At 43.5% G+C, this 17,187-nt stretch overlaps 1 protein-coding gene across 1 annotated transcript in view; it reads left to right on the top strand.

Annotated features, from left to right (window-relative positions):
- The first annotated feature begins 422 nt into the window (after positions 1 to 422).
- The window catches only part of LOC135260350 (E3 ubiquitin-protein ligase UBR5), a 51,147-nt gene continuing 34,382 nt past the window's right edge, over positions 423 to 17,187 (top strand). Inside the window, exons 1-6 of the mRNA XM_064345584.1 lie at positions 423 to 663; positions 9,291 to 9,335; positions 11,103 to 11,184; positions 11,603 to 11,679; positions 15,744 to 15,863; positions 16,821 to 17,097. Of these exons, the coding sequence (XP_064201654.1) occupies positions 602 to 663; positions 9,291 to 9,335; positions 11,103 to 11,184; positions 11,603 to 11,679; positions 15,744 to 15,863; positions 16,821 to 17,097 (663 nt within the window). The 5' untranslated portion in view covers positions 423 to 601. The remainder of the gene's footprint in view (positions 664 to 9,290; positions 9,336 to 11,102; positions 11,185 to 11,602; positions 11,680 to 15,743; positions 15,864 to 16,820; positions 17,098 to 17,187) is intronic.

Here is a 17,187-nt window from a genome sequence, read left to right as displayed (position 1 = left end):
TTAGTCCTCAGAAACTAACCGGCTATTTCAAATACTGAGGAAAGTATCATTTAGGCCTACAACAACAGGTTTAGGTCTGAATGCCATTCATACAATGCAACAAGCGATACAAAATGTCCACAAATTAGCGGTAGCGTCATGATAGCAAAGCTTTAAAAGAACAAAAGAGATCACAAAATGCCACGTATAGGCCACCTCAAATAAACCACATAAATGCTACATTACTTAACAAACCATGATACAATCTTCCGAAGCCAAGGTATGAGCACATTGCATATGGTGGCACATGGTCTCGAAAAGCCACCCCCGAGATTATTTTTCCTTTGATTGCCTTAATTTTATGATCCAATCAAATTAGCGATTGCATCTTTTCCTGTAACATTTTCCTGACCAACCAACATCGAGCTTGTATCGGCGCAAATGAACACAGCGAAGAAACTGGTAGAACTAAGATGGCGGAGTGTGGGTGAGGAGGTAGCAGATCATTGCTCTGGTGTTCTTCGTTTCAGTGAAAATATATGTAATCACGCCATTACAGTGCACACGAAAATATTAATTTCCCAATAATTCATACATATTCGTGTTATTTGGGATTGAACTTATGACGTCCATCCACTTCGTGGTACATCCATTGCCTGGGACCGAAGACCAGCTCAATGACAGGTAATGTTAGCTGGCTAGCTAGCTTGTTAGCTGTTTTGTTGAGGGCAAGGGTAGCTAGCCAGCCAGCTATCTAGCTAGCTAACTTGCGAATATGGGTAACATCGGTAAGAAGAATGAGGTGCAATACAGTTTGTTTATGGTTTTACGCGTGGGTTTGGGTTTAAGTAGATAAATATCGAAGCAAGTATTTTCGGCGAAAGATTGCTTGCTAATGCGGCCCAATGTAGAATGATTGGTGGAGGTATCCATTAGTCAAAGTTGAACTGAGACGGACAATGCGGGTTGGGGGATGGGGGAAAAGAGAGGGAACCTAAATGAAAACAGGATTGCTTGCGATTTAGTTTTGTTCACTTGTGAACGTCCAGCAATTCTGAACGTTATTATAGCTACTTGTTTAATGTTGGCATTTTTAACGCAATTTTTTGGTTCAATTCTAAAGAACGTGAGCGACCAGAAAAGCCGACAGTAGCTGAGATAAGGCTAACACGCAGCTAGCGTTAGCGACACAGCTAAAAAAAAAAAAAAGTAGCTAACGCTAGGAGCTAGATAGCTGGTTGGGGGCAGGCTCTTCTCTAACATGAGAATTTCTGCGATGGCTGTAAAGAAGCAACGAATACATTCTGTGGCCACTCATTGAAATATTATCGCTTACTAACGATTGTGAAAGCACTTGGGTTGAATTGGATGTCTGCATGTGCTATTATTAACTGACGTTAACTGTTGTTAGACCAGTTCCTCATAACGTTAAACGTTATGCCTGTTTAATTCCTACTGTAGTGTCGGGTACCCCAGCAATGTTGCTAGCTAATGAGTTGCCTGAACTGCATGGTCTTGCAATTTGTCGTAGACAATGTTAACGTTAGTTCGTCTCAAGTAACGACGTTGTTAGTTATATTTCGCAAATTACAATTGTTTTTAAGTCTATTTTGTCATATTTTGGTTTTATCCAATTGCACAGCGAGAGAGTTCATTTCTTATTTGTAATAAATATTGCATGTTAGCTTGTTTGGCAGCTAGCTCGATCTAAATAACGTTAGCTAGCTATTTTCTAGAGGTTGCTGTGAACAATGGTAGATTGTTGAAGCCTATTTTGCCGACATTAGGTAGCTGTTGGGCCATGATGACATCAGCCTTGTAGCTAATGACTTGTATGTAGATATTTAATAAGCTATCTTTTCTAACATGGATAGTCAACTAACTCAGTTTTAGAAGTTTTTTTTTTCAGCGTCAGCTTGTTGACCTGAAATTAACCTGGCGTGTTAATTCAACATTTTTCAGAAAGCCATTGCGTCTTCACTGAAGGGACAACATTTTATTTGTAGGAAATATTTTAAATTAGTAAGCTGTTCAATAATAAGATAAGCCGTTCCAAGACAGCTTAGAAAGGGCACAATTTCATGTGTCTCATTTAAGGTTTACGTTTAAGTAATACAGGAAGAGGAATTGTTTCATTTTTGCTGTTCTTTAAAAAGTCTCTATTGCACAACGTACTCCGATTTTAAAATGCATCTGCAGCGTTACTTGAATAGTACTGTTGCGGGACCAGAATGCAGGTCTGCCTATATTTTAAATGCAGAGAATAGCCTACTCAGTTGTGTGATTTGTATTGATTATGTTGCAGAATCATGGACAGCTGCGAAGTCGCCACAACAGAGGCTGTTCATCACTACTTTAAGCCATTTTGGATTTATAGTTATCAGCTAAGTAGTTACGGTACGCTCAAAGGGATAGCAGTTGCTGTCAGCAAAGGGGAAATACTCTTACAATGCGGAAAAATGCAGGCAAGATTAGTGGTTACTTGGAGCAGCCCTCAAATATAGCCCCATAATGCTGTTGCTGAAGGCTAGAGCCCTTCATCTTTTGGTCTCAGGAATTTGACCACGGTTATTACAGCGCCAGAAAAGATGACAAAGTACTAGCGCAGAGAAAGAGTCAGTAGATTTCGCAGAGGATGCACAGGACTGAAACAAAGGCGAAAGTTGTCGATAGGAACTTCCCATGTCCCGACACCTTCACTGCCTTTTACCCCACTGGCTGTTGGGCTGGTGAGGCAATTGGCTTCGTTCCTTCGTTTTTCCAGAGACCGTAATTGAACCTGGGAGTGTTCCAGTCTGAGGAGGTTAAGCTTCAGTAAACTTGGTTTCTGTCAGCAAATGTCAAATTTCATGAGTAATGAAGAAATTCGCATTTTTGTCCTACTGTGCCAATACTGGTAGTCATGTTACCTACTTGCTAGTCTTCCACTCCCAACAGTTTTGCGTTTCTTTTTTTTTCCCCCTCTGTCGACCAATAGCCAACTTTTTTTGCTGGCTGAAAATGGCTCTCTCTTACACAGTAAAGTTTATTTGCCTGCCAGGTGACTAGGTAACAGTGTTGGTTTGTTGCATTTTTCACTTTATGCGCTTCATACTCCTTAAAGAAGGGGTATTGCCTGAAGTGGCATGAGGTGTCGGTGCACTTTTTTGTAGCAGAGATGGCGCTCCCGTGTATTTGTCGTCTGATAGTATCCGGAGGACAAACACTGTTGCAGTCCTCAGTGGCGGTTTGTGATATTAGCACGCGGGCCATCACTCCTGGCTCAGTGCCGCTTTGTCTGGGGGTGAGCGGGGGCAGGGACCAGCCGGCATGTGTAATATTCCCCGAGATCTCGCCGGCGTCTTCAGGAAATGAGAAATTCGGACCGTATCCTGCTCTGTGCGGAGCGGCTGTCGGGACAGGCCCCTCCCCTCGCCGGAGCCGCGCCTGGGAGCCGCAGTCTGAGGCTGTGCAGATGGTTGATGTGGGGTGAGACGGGGTGGTTCCGGGCATTGCGCCGGGGCGGGCATACAGCTGCTGGCAAAGGGAAGGCCGGCTCCCTCTGTGCCCGTTGCCCACCTTCAGGGTCGGATTCGGCCTCTCCTCAGTACAGACAGAGGACTGGCTTTGCAGGCGTATGATTTCATATAGACATTCAGCTTATAGTCACTCATCTATCTCTCCACAACAAACTGTCTATAATGCTTCATTTCCTCAGTACGCAGCAGAATTACTGTACCATCAGAGAAATGGAATATATTTGAGAATAAATTGGAAATAAATATAGCATACATATATTGTAAATACACAAATCATTGCTGCCTTATGGTATTGCAATATATTACACTGCTGTGAAGTATATTAATCATTGTGTTTTCCAAAAAGTCCACATATTTACAATATATTGCACATTTGTACAGTGTGTTGCAGCATATTCAGTTATTTCCTATAGGGAAAATGCACATTTAGACTCTAGCTGGCCCAAAGGCTTTGTTCGCTCGGCAGGCCTTGGTAGCCTGTGTTTTACTGCCAGGTCCGCCGTTAGTTTCCGTTTGCTGTGTGCTCGTTCTCATTACCGCCACAGCTGCTCTCGGTAATGTCCTCCCTCAGAGCGCCCGGTGAGCCCGAGCCCCTCGGGGCCGCCGTCTTCGCTTTTCCGCGAGCGCTTTCCCCCCCCGATGACGTGTCGACGGGAGCCCTTTTACGGCTCGTCCTGCGCCTCCGGTGCCTCCCTTTATTGCTTCCTGTGGAAGCCGAGTGGACCAGGAGCAGAAGTCAGAATGCAGATGAGCGTAGCGTCGCTGTGTGCTTTAGGCGGACTCCAGCGGAATGCTAACACATCACATTGGTTGGTTAAGCCCGTGTCACTGCTGAAGTTTGTTTGTCCATTGGCTCCTTGATTGGCTAATTACCAGATTGGCTTCTTTGTCTTGAAATGGCACTTTTTTTTCAACATCTGGAAAGCACTGTCGAAGGTCATACGTGACTGACACGTCTGCTTACTATCTTTTTGTTTTTTTTGGCTTGCACCGGTGCTCCTGAGCATGATGTCCGCAAAATAAATGTGTGCATATGTCTTGCCATTTGTTTCTTTTTTGCAGGGCGTTCCCCTTTTGCATCTAGTCTTGTGCGAGTCCCTTTAGCCTTGCATTAAATTTTCGTTTCTTGGGGTGATTATGCACCCATGATTGCCACATTTTAGAGTTGGGACTTGTCCACAAGGCAGAGTTTCAGTGTTCTCTTTCCCTGCTCCTGCAATGAGATACTGCTTTGTGGGGAAAAATAGACCAGCTCCTTTCTTGTTCTCTGAACAATAGCATGTGTGAACTGGGTACCAGGTACTGTGTTTTAATAATGACTGGAGTTAAGTATAATGATTACATGACATATGAAACATTGAATGTATTCCCGCAGTGGCACCAGAAAAGGAAGAGTCGCCATTAATGGTGCTGCTCTTAAGTGCTGTGTTCGTACTGTTCTGAGATGCTAACGGGGCTTTCAGGCCACATGAACATTTTGTGGTGTTTAAACAAAAAAGGAAAAAAAGTGAAAGTGGCATCTCATTATAGTCGGCCGTGGTTTTCCTGTTGGCGCCCTGCTGCGTGATCTCTCCTCGCCCGCTGGCTGGCACATTCTGCCCTGCCAGTACCCAAGGGCCAATTCTCCGGCCCGCCCCGAAATAGCTTTTCAGTTACACGATGCTGGTACGGGCGCGCAGTCTGGAAGCTGAGGATATCTAAACGAATCTTATGCTTTGGATTGGGGGCCATGTAATTGCTGTTGATGTCTTGGAGTGGGTTGTCTTTGCGCCTTGTTTCCATGACTCTGTTGCCATGAGAATAACACCCCTTCCCCAGTACAAAAAAAAAAAGAAAACGGGAATAATGCATTAGGTGGATGTCACATGCAGTGCTAAGTACTAGCTGTTAATGTTACTGTCGAGTGAGTCGACTGTGCCGACATTAACAGCACTTAATATATTTGTCGTTTACTGACATCAAGCTGGAATTTTCACAAACGCACAGGTGCACCAATTACCGTTCCACTAACAGTGCTTTAGAAGTGAGAGTCGATAAGTGTGTCAAGGCCGCCAGTACAATGGGAGACTCCACTCAGAGTATTTACTCAGTCTCCCGAGAGCGAATTCTCCTCAGGGGCGAGTCCCCTGTGCAAACTGCGGCAGTATTTCGGGCGATTATCTTCCGTTCTTGGAAGACCAGCGGCCGCGCGACCTTGAGAATTTCTCTCAATACGCCGTGAAAGAATGCGAGGTGGCCTTTGCGCGGACGGCGTGAGGAACGCGGGGGGCGGCGGACCTGTCAGTGCGTATCTGTCATGAGGGGCGGCCGCGGGGCTGGGGGGGGGGGGGGACCGTGCGAAGGCCTGCCGCTTCTGCGGTGCAAGCGAAACCGGACATATTTGGGTGGCGTCGTTTGCTCATGAGCTTTCAGAGAGAGGACAGTTGGCCACATGAAAATAGAAGTAATTTATGGGGCTCAATAAGACCTGAGTTGTGTCAGCAGAGGCCTCCATTTTGTGAAAGCAAATACTGAGGTATAGGCAGGGCTGGAAATGAAATTTTGTAGTACTATGTAGCAATGGAGGTATGAATTAAACAGCCACTGACAGTATTTTTCCTGTGGTTATTTTGTTTTATTAGTTTTTCTGAAAACAAACGCCTGGTTCATCAGCAGGTGTTTGCAAAGGGTGATAATGCAGTGAAATTAAAAGAAACCTCTACACTGTGTTTCTTGTAAAATTCTATATTTTTGAGGTCATGAACAGGTAATAATCAGGATGCGTGGTTTTATTTTTAAAAAATTGTCCTCCTGTTTTCGGGAAGCAAACCGTAATTTGATAAATGAACATAATCATTGAGATTACCTAATAATAATGAACATAAAGTAATCATATGTAGTACTTGGTTGCTGATCCTTTGCATTTCCTTTCAATGACTGCCTGAAGTCTACGACCCGTAGACATCAGGGTAGGTTGTGACGCTTTGCCTGGCCTGTACTGCAGCTGTCTTCAGTTCCTGTTTGTTTTGGGGGCGTTTTTGCCTTCAGCCTTGTCCTTAAACACATGAAACACATGTTCAGTTGGGTTCAGGTCGGGTTATTGACTTGGCCAGTCAAGGAAAAATTCCTTGGTCGCTTTAGCAGTATGTTTGTGGTCATTGTCCTGCTGCGAGGTGAAGTGCCGTCCAATGAGTTTTGAGGCATTTGGTTGAATCTGTGCCAATAGGGTGTTGCTGTACAACATAATTCATCCTGCTGCTGGCGTCAGCAGTCACATCATCAGTGAAGACGAGTGAGCCAGTCCCAGTGGCACTCATACATGCCTAAGCCATAACACTACCCCTACCATTTCACAGATGAGGGGGGTGCTTTGGATCATGAGCAGTTCTTTTCTTTCTCATCACTTTTCTCTTTCCATCACTTTGATACAGGTTCTTACTTGTGTCATCTGTCCATTAGTCTTCGTTCTCGGATTCTGCAGTTTTTTAAAAATACTTTTTTGCACATTAACCAAGATGGTTGCATCTTGCGGTGAACCCTCTGAGGATATGCTGACGTAGTCTTATTTAGGGTAGTCTTTGACACATCAATGCCTACATCCTGGAGATTATTCTTGATCTGTTCAACAGCTGAAAAGGGGGTTTTCTTCACTATTCTTTGATCGTCCAGTACGCTTATCTCCCGTGGTCTACCAGTCTACCAGGTTTTGTATTGCTGAACTCACCAATGGATTCCTGCTTCCTAACAGTGTATCAAACAGTTGATTTTGACACACTTAATGTTTTGGCTATTTGGCTCACGATGGCCTGATTTGCTGCCATTGACATTTATTAGGTCCTGTTGAGAGATGCTAGCAACAGAGTCCAAATGCAAATTCCACACCTAGAATCAACTGTAGACCTTTTTTGGCTTTTTTTGACTGTACTGGCCAAGAAACAGATGGGTAGCCAATTGTCCAGTTACTTTTGCTTCCCTAAAACCGAGGACTATGTATAAAAATTGTTGTATTTCCTAAATTAATCCTCCAAAAGGGATGCAAATTCCCTCAAATGAAGGGTGACGGTCTGCACATTGACCTCACCTTGTTTGTTTCATTTAAAATCCAGTGTTTTGGAGTACAAAGCCAAAACAACAGAAATTGTGTCACTGTCCCAATACTTTTGCAGTTAGCTATATTTCTTTCTATTAAATGTGAACTTGACCACTAAATTTGTTGGTATATCATTTCTAGTAACAGTATGAAAATAATGTTAAATCTCAAAAGTCGTAGTACACTACATACTTAGATTTTCACTTTAAATCCACACATCCAGTCGTGTTAATGTCTGTTTGTTCACGCTGTAGCTTCAACAGTGTGTGGTAATGTTTGTTATTTTCTCAGATTTTAGCAGTTATGCAGCTGATGAATTATAATCTGCTGATGCCATGGTTACAGAATGAACAGAATATTTCAGCATGATGAAATCCGGGCTAACAAGCAGGCTGGCCCAGAAATACTTCAGCGCTGCCAGTCAGCTAACAGCCACATCCCTAGAATTAGCTTATTTAAATGTGTCCTTGTGTTAAATATGACCGTATTATGCCAAAGCAGCCTGCTTGTGGTATTGAGGGAATTGTATGTTCTGGCATTGGTTATTACAAAGTATTGCAGAGTATTTGGAAATCTGCAGTTTTGACTAAATGCTTGCAGGAGTCAGTTTTAAGGCATGAAAAATGTATTAAGATTTGTGTGAGGCCAGGGCTTTAAAATATATGATAATGACGATAACTATTTTGATTTTGATTCTTTATTTTGGTAAATTGATGTTTAATTATAGTCAGTAGTGTGTTCTACACCAGCTCTGATGATGCCACACAGCTGTCTGCCTTCTGCATAAGTGGCCATCTTGGCTTGAGTTCCAACTTCCTGTGGAGTCTTTTTCGAGCTATTAGAGGCCGGCCCTCCCCAATTGGGTACTGTAGGATCCCCTTGTGTCAGGAAACGAGTCAGTTTGAGAAGCGGCAGATGGAGCATCTTGACATTGGGCTGCCGTTCCGCATCGGCACACTGCCGATGGCGGGTCAAGCGTCTGCACCGCGGATTGACAGGAGCGCAACTTTTAGCCGGTCGAGACTGCGTGCGGCCCGCTCACAAACACCCCCGAGTCTGTGTGGCTGAGACTGACCGTTAGCCTGGGCCCCAGCTGGGAGAAAGCCACACCTGCTGGGCCAGGGAAACGCACCACTCAGCTGGCTCTACTTTTTGACCTTGTCACTACCCCCTAACTGCACGTCCTTCCCTGTGTGAATATAGACCTGTAGGGGAGGGGCTACCCTAGGGTGGCTGTGACCCCTTTCAGCGTGCTAACTTTAGCTCTGTTCAGGTTTATGGTGTGTTGCATAACTAAGCTGCATGGAAATATGTATATGTGTTGATTGCACCGACATTTTACTCTTCTCTCCTGGGAGAACTGTGTCTCCGCCCTCCAACGCTGATTGGCTCCTTCCATTGGAGTCAGTGGAGGACTATTGCTAAACTGTAAATAGCGTTCATGTTTGAGTAATTGCATTTGTGCACCGATGTTAATGAGCCCCATTAAAGAGGGGCTGTTTTCCAGGCTGAGTTCTGGCCTCGGCCGTGCCAGCCAGCAGAATGCAGACGAGCCGCTGCCTCTCTCTCTCCCGTATCTAGGCCACGAGCCTCCAGTTTCACAAGCTGCGCTAGCACTGCGCTGTTGGGTCAGCGGTCTGCAGGCCCAACTGCCGAAAGGCGCGTTTAAGACGGCCCCTCTCCCCGGCGCAGTCTCACACTCTCCCTGCGCTTTCTTCCCACAGGTTACGGGAGGTCTCGGAAAAACTCAACAAATACAACTACAACAGGTGAGACACGCCGATCGGTCCTCTCCCCCCTGGATATTACTGCAACACTTTATTTTCTTTATCAGTGTACTCCATTTTTCAATCAGGTCCAATTTATGAGTGAGACTCCTTTCTTACCGGGGGTCCTCCACATGAGGTTATGTTTCATAATGCCATGCCATATAACATAAAAAGGTTCACGTAGGCAGATCATACCCCTACAGCCCGATTCTCAGGCCCACGTCTTGTGGAAATGTATTTGGCATCAAGTCTTATAGACACACATAACACCATACTGTCCCCGGTTCACAAGACTTACTGTTTGTACATGTAAGATGGTCTCTAATAGCCTGTATTTGCAGGCTATCTTGTGTCATTAGCTATAGAAGGCAAGCAGACAGTGTATGAGATATGCGGAGGTGAATGACACTAATTATGACTGAAAATAATTTGCGGAAAGTGGAATCCTCTGTTGAGTAAACCCAAGTATGTGACTTGTGACGGTGGAATAAATTGCTTCATGAACTGCACCCGTGAGAGAATAAAACAAAAGCTAGATGTTTTTTTTTCCTGCTGTTACATTTGATGATGATTTAATTATGCACATTTTTTGTTTAACCAAGAATGTTTGCAGTTTAGCGGACTGCTATTATCCAACGCAACATGTCAAATGTCACACATTCTTTGATAATACCACTATTTCCTCAAGTCTGGTAAATCATTGGAAGGGATCAAATGAATTGCATTTTTTTTTTAAATATTTTTTTTAGAAATGCATTTTTCAAAAGCAGATTCTTGATTTGGCAAGGGCTATTTTTTGTAGGATGTAGCCAACACTGAGTTTTTGAACTTGCTTTGGAATCTGAAGAATTATTTTGCCACCTTGATGCTGCCTGTAAATGGCTGAGAAATAATGAAGCCGCTAATGAGCTGTCATCCAGTAATTATCCAAGCCCTCATATAGCCCGCGTGTCTGTCTGTGTGTGTGTGTGTGTGTGCGCCATTCAGAGCAAATTGCACATAGAGACCCCACACAGTTCAGTTACAAGCGAATGTAATGGGCAAAATGCAAGTTAGTATGCATTTGTGTCTTGGGGCATTCATTTTCATCAATGACTTTGTTTACATGCACAGTATTCCGGATAATTCTCTTTATTCTGCTTACAGTTATATACTGAATGGGCCGTTTGCATGCACCATGAAATATGATTGCTGTTGGTATTCCTGTATAAATGGTCTTAAGAGTATACCAAATGAGCCCTGCAAAGGACATGCATTACATTTTCTGTTTACTCTGTTGTTTGGGAGAGATGCTTACTCTTAGATTTTACACACACACACACACACACACTTATTACTTCAACAAACTAGTTTATTGTGAACAATCATTCACGTTATTATCAGAAACTTTGTTTCAAGATGTTGCTGTGGCAGAGATTTAGTCTCTCCAGGAAACCCATTATATAAATTACTTGCATAACCAATGGACAAAAATGGGTCTCTCTTTTTGGTTCACGACAGCAACAAGCAATCATGACCCAGGACATAATTACAGCATACAGAAGTATGCTCTGTATAACTATATTTATATTATCTATTTATGGGATGTATGTATATTCCAGATAAGTTGTTGGCAGGCTATTGGAATAAGGTAATGAGGTGTTTTCATGATGCATGTCATTGGTGGAACACTTGGAATATTCAGATATAACATTGGAATGTTAGTGTGCATAGTCATCGTGGTCATGATAATATAAAAATGTTAAGATGTTCTTTTTTCCCCTCCAGTCACCCCCCACTCAACGTGTTGGAACAGGCCACTATTAAACAATGTGTGGTGGGACCAAACCATGCTGCTTTTCTCCTGGAGGTAATCTCAATGTTTTAATTACTCTGGAGTCATCCTTAACCCAAGATTCATTACAGCTTTGAAATCTATGAAAAGAGTAAGCCGCACCAGAGGGTTCTGCTTTTGATTTCCAAGTTTCAAATTTCAAGAGTTTTTTTTCCCAAGAGTGTAAAAATGTGCAAGTTATAATAGAGAGAGGCTCCAGATTGGAAAAAAAAAAACTCTTTAAAGGAGAGAATTAGGTTCTGTTTTCAAACTAAATCGCACGGCACATTCGCTGATCCATCTCAGTCTATCCTTACCCTAGTGAAATGCATGCAGTCCCTACTAGGGACTAAAGGCTGTGGCAGAATTGCTTTTTCGACTCCTGTTTTCTGCTCTGTAGGATAAAGGGCCTTCTGCGTTGAGGCGGTACTGAGAGACTGTTCTTTTGTTTCAGGACGGTCGCGCCTGCAGGATCGGGTTTGCCGTGCAGCCCGACAGGCTGGAGCTGGGCAAACCAGATGGCGGTGACGGGTGAGAGACGGACTTTTTACGCTTAAGCACATATTGCGGGCGCGCGATGGCACGCAGCGTACCCGCCGGTCTCTGTGGTCCCGCCGTTCGCACGCAGCTTGGCCTCGCTCCATGTGTGGATTCACACACAGTCTGCTCGCGTGGTGTTGCGTCTGTGGAGGTTTCTGAGGTCATTTTTGCACGCTGACACACAGGGTGTTTAAGCTCGAGAAATTCACACTTTCGGGGAGTTTTGATAAGACCTGCTGGATTTGCTCACTTCATCCATATCCCGTAACAACATTTTTTTTTTTTTTTTTTACCCTGGAATTTTTGCTAGAATAGGAAGGAATTTACATGGAGAATTGATTAATTCTTCTGAATGCCATGATCCTCTTGCCAAGATTATGCCATGTATTATGGTTTCAGCCTGTATTTGACACATCTGAATTTCGTTCAAGTGGAAGAATTGTGTCCTTGATTTTTTTCCTTGTTAAATGGGTGCGCATAGAACTATCCACCTCCCATGCCATGTATTTGAGTTTCATTCAGATTTGCCCATCACAGCATCCATACAGATATATTTCCAAATACTGAAAAATTCTGGCCTTATCAGCAGGCACCTATAGAAGACCTTTAACTCTGGCACTGAAGCTAACCTCATCATATGCATCGTTCTGCTGATTTTCCTGTACAGTGTCATTACAGCATATTTAATATGAGTGTATGCCAAACAATGTAGCATTAAAGGGTGTTTAATTTTCCTAAATGGGGGACAGTTCTGTGTTTAAGTCACAGTCATGTAGAAATGGAGGTAGATTTTATGAATCCTTTAAAGGTGTTTCATGAGGCTTCATTTAAAATATATCTCACTAGGCAAAGGGATGTTCTCTGTATTATTGAAAATAGTTTGTTTTCATTTGACATTGTTAGTGAAAATGTGTCTTTTGTTTATTATACGGCAGACGGATAAAGTAATGGAACATTATTGGTTTAATTTGCTTTGTGTATTCGTGTTACTACAGCAGATGATTTATACAGTCTATAGATCTTAGCACTGTCTTTGACACAACCATTTCAGGAAACAGCAAAACTAGCCTACTGTATTGTGCAGTGCTGTGAAAAATTATTTTCCCCCTTCCTGATTTCCTCTATTGCATATTTGTCTCTCTTAATGATTTCAGATCTTTAGACAAAATGTTGTATCAGACAAAGGGAACCTGTGTAAACACAAAACACATGTTTAAATTATTATTTAATGGAAAAAGTTATGAAACACCCATATCACCCATGTGAAAAAGTAATTGCCTCCTTAGTTACTTAATCAACCAATTAAGCTATTTTAATTGCTTATTAGATTCAGCTGACTGAACGCAGAACTGCACCCAACCAGTTGTTCCAAGTGCAACAACTGCAACATCTCGTCCAGGACGTTACAAAAGATCCCAGAAGTACATCCAAAGAACCGCAGGCCTCTCTAGCCTGGGAAAGAGACCGGGAAAAAATGGGATTTGTGGGAGAGTTGCAGGAAGGAAACCACTGTTAACCCAGATAAACCTCAAAGCTTGTCTCACATTTGGAAAAAAACAATGATGATCATTTGGATGATCTCCAAGCCTTTTGGGATAGTGTTCTATGTGCAAATGAGTCAAAAGTATAACTTATTGGATGAAACAGGTCCTATTAGGTCTGATATAAAGCAATTTGACAGTAAGAACATCATACCAGCAGTCAAACATGGTGGTGGTAGTGTGATGGTGTGGGGATGCTTTGCTGCCTCGAAACTTCGGCGAATTGCCATTATTGAAGGAGCCATGAATCTCTGTACCAGAAGATTCTTAAGGAGAAGGTCTGGTTATCTGTCCATGAGTTGCAGCTGAAGCATAATTGGGTTATGCAGCAAGACAATGATCCAAAACGCAAGTCCACATTTGACTTGCTGAAAAGAAATACATTTTATGTTTTGGAGTGGCCTAGTCAAAGTCCTGACTTGAACCCAATAAAAATGCTGGGGCAGGACCAGAAACAAGCAGTTCATGCTCAAAAACCTACCAGTTTGTCTGAATTAGTCAGTTAATTTTCCTCCACAGTGATGTGAAAGACTGATCGAATTATAGGAAGTGTTTGGTTGCAGTTATTGCTGCTGCAGACGGTGAAACCTGTTATTAAGTTTAAGGGGGCAATTACCTTTTCAGATGGGTTGTGTGGGTGATTTAATAACTTTGTTCATTAAATAAATTAAATAATCATTTTAAAATGTGTTTTGTGATTACTTTGGTTCCCTTTATCTAATATTGCATTTTGTCCATAGACCTGCAACAATTCAGGAAAACAGGAAGGGGGCAAATAATTTTTTGTGGCACTATGTCACAAGCTGTCCCTGCGTTTATTAACATTGATCACTACTGATATAGGCATATTCATATTGATCACAGTGCCCTTTATTGTGCAGCTGACTGGCACTGAACTAGGCTTGACGTTAGCATAGCAGCACGTTCAGAGCTTCTGAATGTTGTACACATCGCAAGAGGATGATACATTTGCACACATCTCATTACCTCGTCACCCAGGAAAGACGTGCTCGCGCCGTCTGAAAACTGACAACCGTGTTTCGTTTCCTAACATAACGGCAACTGGTTTTCGTCTTTGTCGTCAACCCTGATGAAAGGCACTACGGCTTCTTCGGAGAGTAAATGGCGGTTTTAGATAGTGAAAGCTCTGAAGAATCAGCGGCATTGCGCGGAGATCGGTAGCCTCGAGTAGCTTTAGATTGCTGCGGCTTCTCAAATGCCACCCGCATAGTCGACTGAAGCAGTCAGAACGCGCGCTAAATTTTTAATGACTTCGTTCTGTGCGCACGCGTGTGTAATAAAAGTACCGGTAAACTACAGAAAGTTGTAGAGAGCCCTGTCTAGTCTCTAGCTTGTACTGATTGAATGTGCCTTTCAGAGTGACTAACAGCTTGGGTCATTTTGAACCATGCAGAGCAGTGCTGTGCCATTTTAATTTAATGGCCAGAGAGGTCCAAACAGCCAGGAAGTTGGCTAGCCCCGTAGAAAGAGGTCAAGCTGACCTGCAAATATGTGAATTTTACCGTTTTTCCGTGTATTGAAAAACCAGCAGTTGTTTTAACGGTTAAAAGCCAACAGTGATTAAAAATCACTTCTGTTTATGGAGCTGAATAGATGACTGAATATATTAAATGGAAATATTTATCCTAGAGACTTCAAGCTTTACCTTGATATATAAATCTCACTGTATGTTTTTGAAACTGACACCTTTCACTTTGTTGTGTTCACTAGGAGCAGAACATTATTTTGCCTATTTAACTTATGATTTTTTAATATAACGAGTCTGAGCGATCAGCTGCTATGTGAACATAGTTTTCTTGTGTATTACTGTGGTACTGTGAATGGGGGAAATCAGCGGTGGCATTTTATCACATCACGTCATTTGCATGCATGTGTTTAATTAGTAAAAAAGCAGTTTTACTGTTTAGTGAATCACGTATTAGATGTTTATATATTAGATATTCATTTGGTTTGCGGGGCGGTTAAATGGGATTCCATGTGTCCAACTTTTAGTTTTGGTCATCAATTTGGTCATTATTTTTTTTGTCAACCCTCACATTATATTTGGACGAAAGATGTAGTCTTCAGTCACATTTTGGCATAATAAACTGCATTCTCAGGCGTTTCCTCAAGTACTCACTCGTTTTCCTTGGCTGGTGGCTTTTAACAGAATAATTTTTTGTGTGATGTGCTTTTCAATGCATTTTTGTGTTCAGCTTTTGAGCTTAAATGGATTTTAAAAATTCACTGTCGCAGCATTAACAGAACCTTCACATTTGCATTAAGTAGAGTGTGTATAAAATGTCTGCTTTGGAAAGACTGGAATTGTGCCTCAAGTTGCTGCTTACCTCAATCCCAAGGGTGTTGCCTAAAGCTAGTCTCCACCCCCCACTCCTCCCCCCCAGTGACTGAGAAGCCCAAGGGCTTTAAGACCTGGGAACCTCCAGGTTGTTCTCAATCATCTAATTGGGACACTGTAGGTTTGTAACTGATTTCCCATCTTTTTGTTTCCAGTTCAAAGTTGAGCAGTGGTTCAGGGACAGGAAGGACCCCCAGGCCAGGCAGGACTAATGATCCGCCCTGGTTCCTGTCTGGTTCTGACACACTGGGCAGACTGGCAGGCAACACCCTTGGGTAAGTTTTGGCAGGGTCATGTCTGCGGATGCAGACAATCAAGGTGAAGGTCACAGCCTAAAGTATCACCTATCCAGGTTTTACCACAAAGCTCCTTTTTGCCCAGGGGGGGATGTTGACTCTTATTTTGAAATTATTCTCTAGGATGACATGACTAAGATGGAGCTTGTAGTTTGACTCTGAGCCGAACAGGAGAGTCCTCTGGCATTGATTTATGAGGCTGGTTGCTCCAATGTGTGATGGGATCAGTGAAGCTGGGATATTGAATAAATTGTACATTCACTGTTAAAATATGATTTCTTTTTCGGTTCGGATAAAACAACCTTTCATCATGTCCAGCTTTTGTTGTATTCATTCGTTTTGTTGTTACGAGAAAATCATATCCTGTAACCAAGGTACCTCTGAGACCACGCAGCTGGCTAAAATTGTATTTGTTGCAGCTATCTTGAAATGTTGAAAACATTTTGTGAACATCTTATAAATGAATATGAAAATATTGTAAGGGGTTTGAAATGTTTGACTTGTTAATACAGGTATTTATGTACATCTGCCAGGTTATATTTTCCTCTAAAACACCAAAAGGTCAAGGGACATACTTACGTAAAGGAAGTGATGGAGTTTTTTTTTCTGTCCTGCTGGTGCATTCTTTCTTCTACTCTGTGGCAGATTAATTACCGTTAGCTTCCTCCTTCAGAACTCCTGCCTTAGGGAATTTCTTCAAAAGAGTTTAACATTTCCAGGGGTCAGGATATTAACCTTAGGCTGGCCAGACCTAGCTTCAGAGTTAATGAACATGTCTGAAGCTGTGTCTCTGTCGATGGTTTGGAGACCCACTGAACCTCGGGAACAAAGGCTGTCCCAGACCAGGGTCGACTACGCCCTCAGCAGCCCTCAGAAAATGGCTGCCTTTGGAGCGCCCGGCCAGCCCTCCTGACCCCGGGCCTCGTTCTGTTCCAGGAGCCGCTGGAGCTCGGCGGTGAACGGCGGAGCGGCGGGGGGCGGCGGGGGCGGGGGCAGCGGCGGAGGGGGCGGAGGAGGAGGAGGCGGGGGAGGAGGTGGAGGAGGCGGGAGCGGGGGCGGCGGCTCCTCCGGCAGGTCGTCGGCGGCGGCGCGGGACTCCAGGAGGCAGACGCGGGTGATCCGCACGGGGAGGGAGCGCGGCTCGGGGCTCCTGGGGAGCCAGCCCCAGCCCGTCATCCCCGCCTCCGTCATCCCCGAGGAGCTCATCTCTCAGGTCAGCCTCGCCCAGGCAGCTTCCTCTCAGTGCTCCGGAACCTCACCACAACGTCTCTGCACAGCCCCCACATGCATCATCCCAGTAGTA

This window comes from Anguilla rostrata, chromosome 8 (assembly GCF_018555375.3).
Source record: "Anguilla rostrata isolate EN2019 chromosome 8, ASM1855537v3, whole genome shotgun sequence".
Classification (NCBI taxonomy): Eukaryota; Metazoa; Chordata; class Actinopteri; order Anguilliformes; family Anguillidae; genus Anguilla; species Anguilla rostrata.
This window is presented reverse-complemented; position numbering and strand designations above follow the sequence as displayed.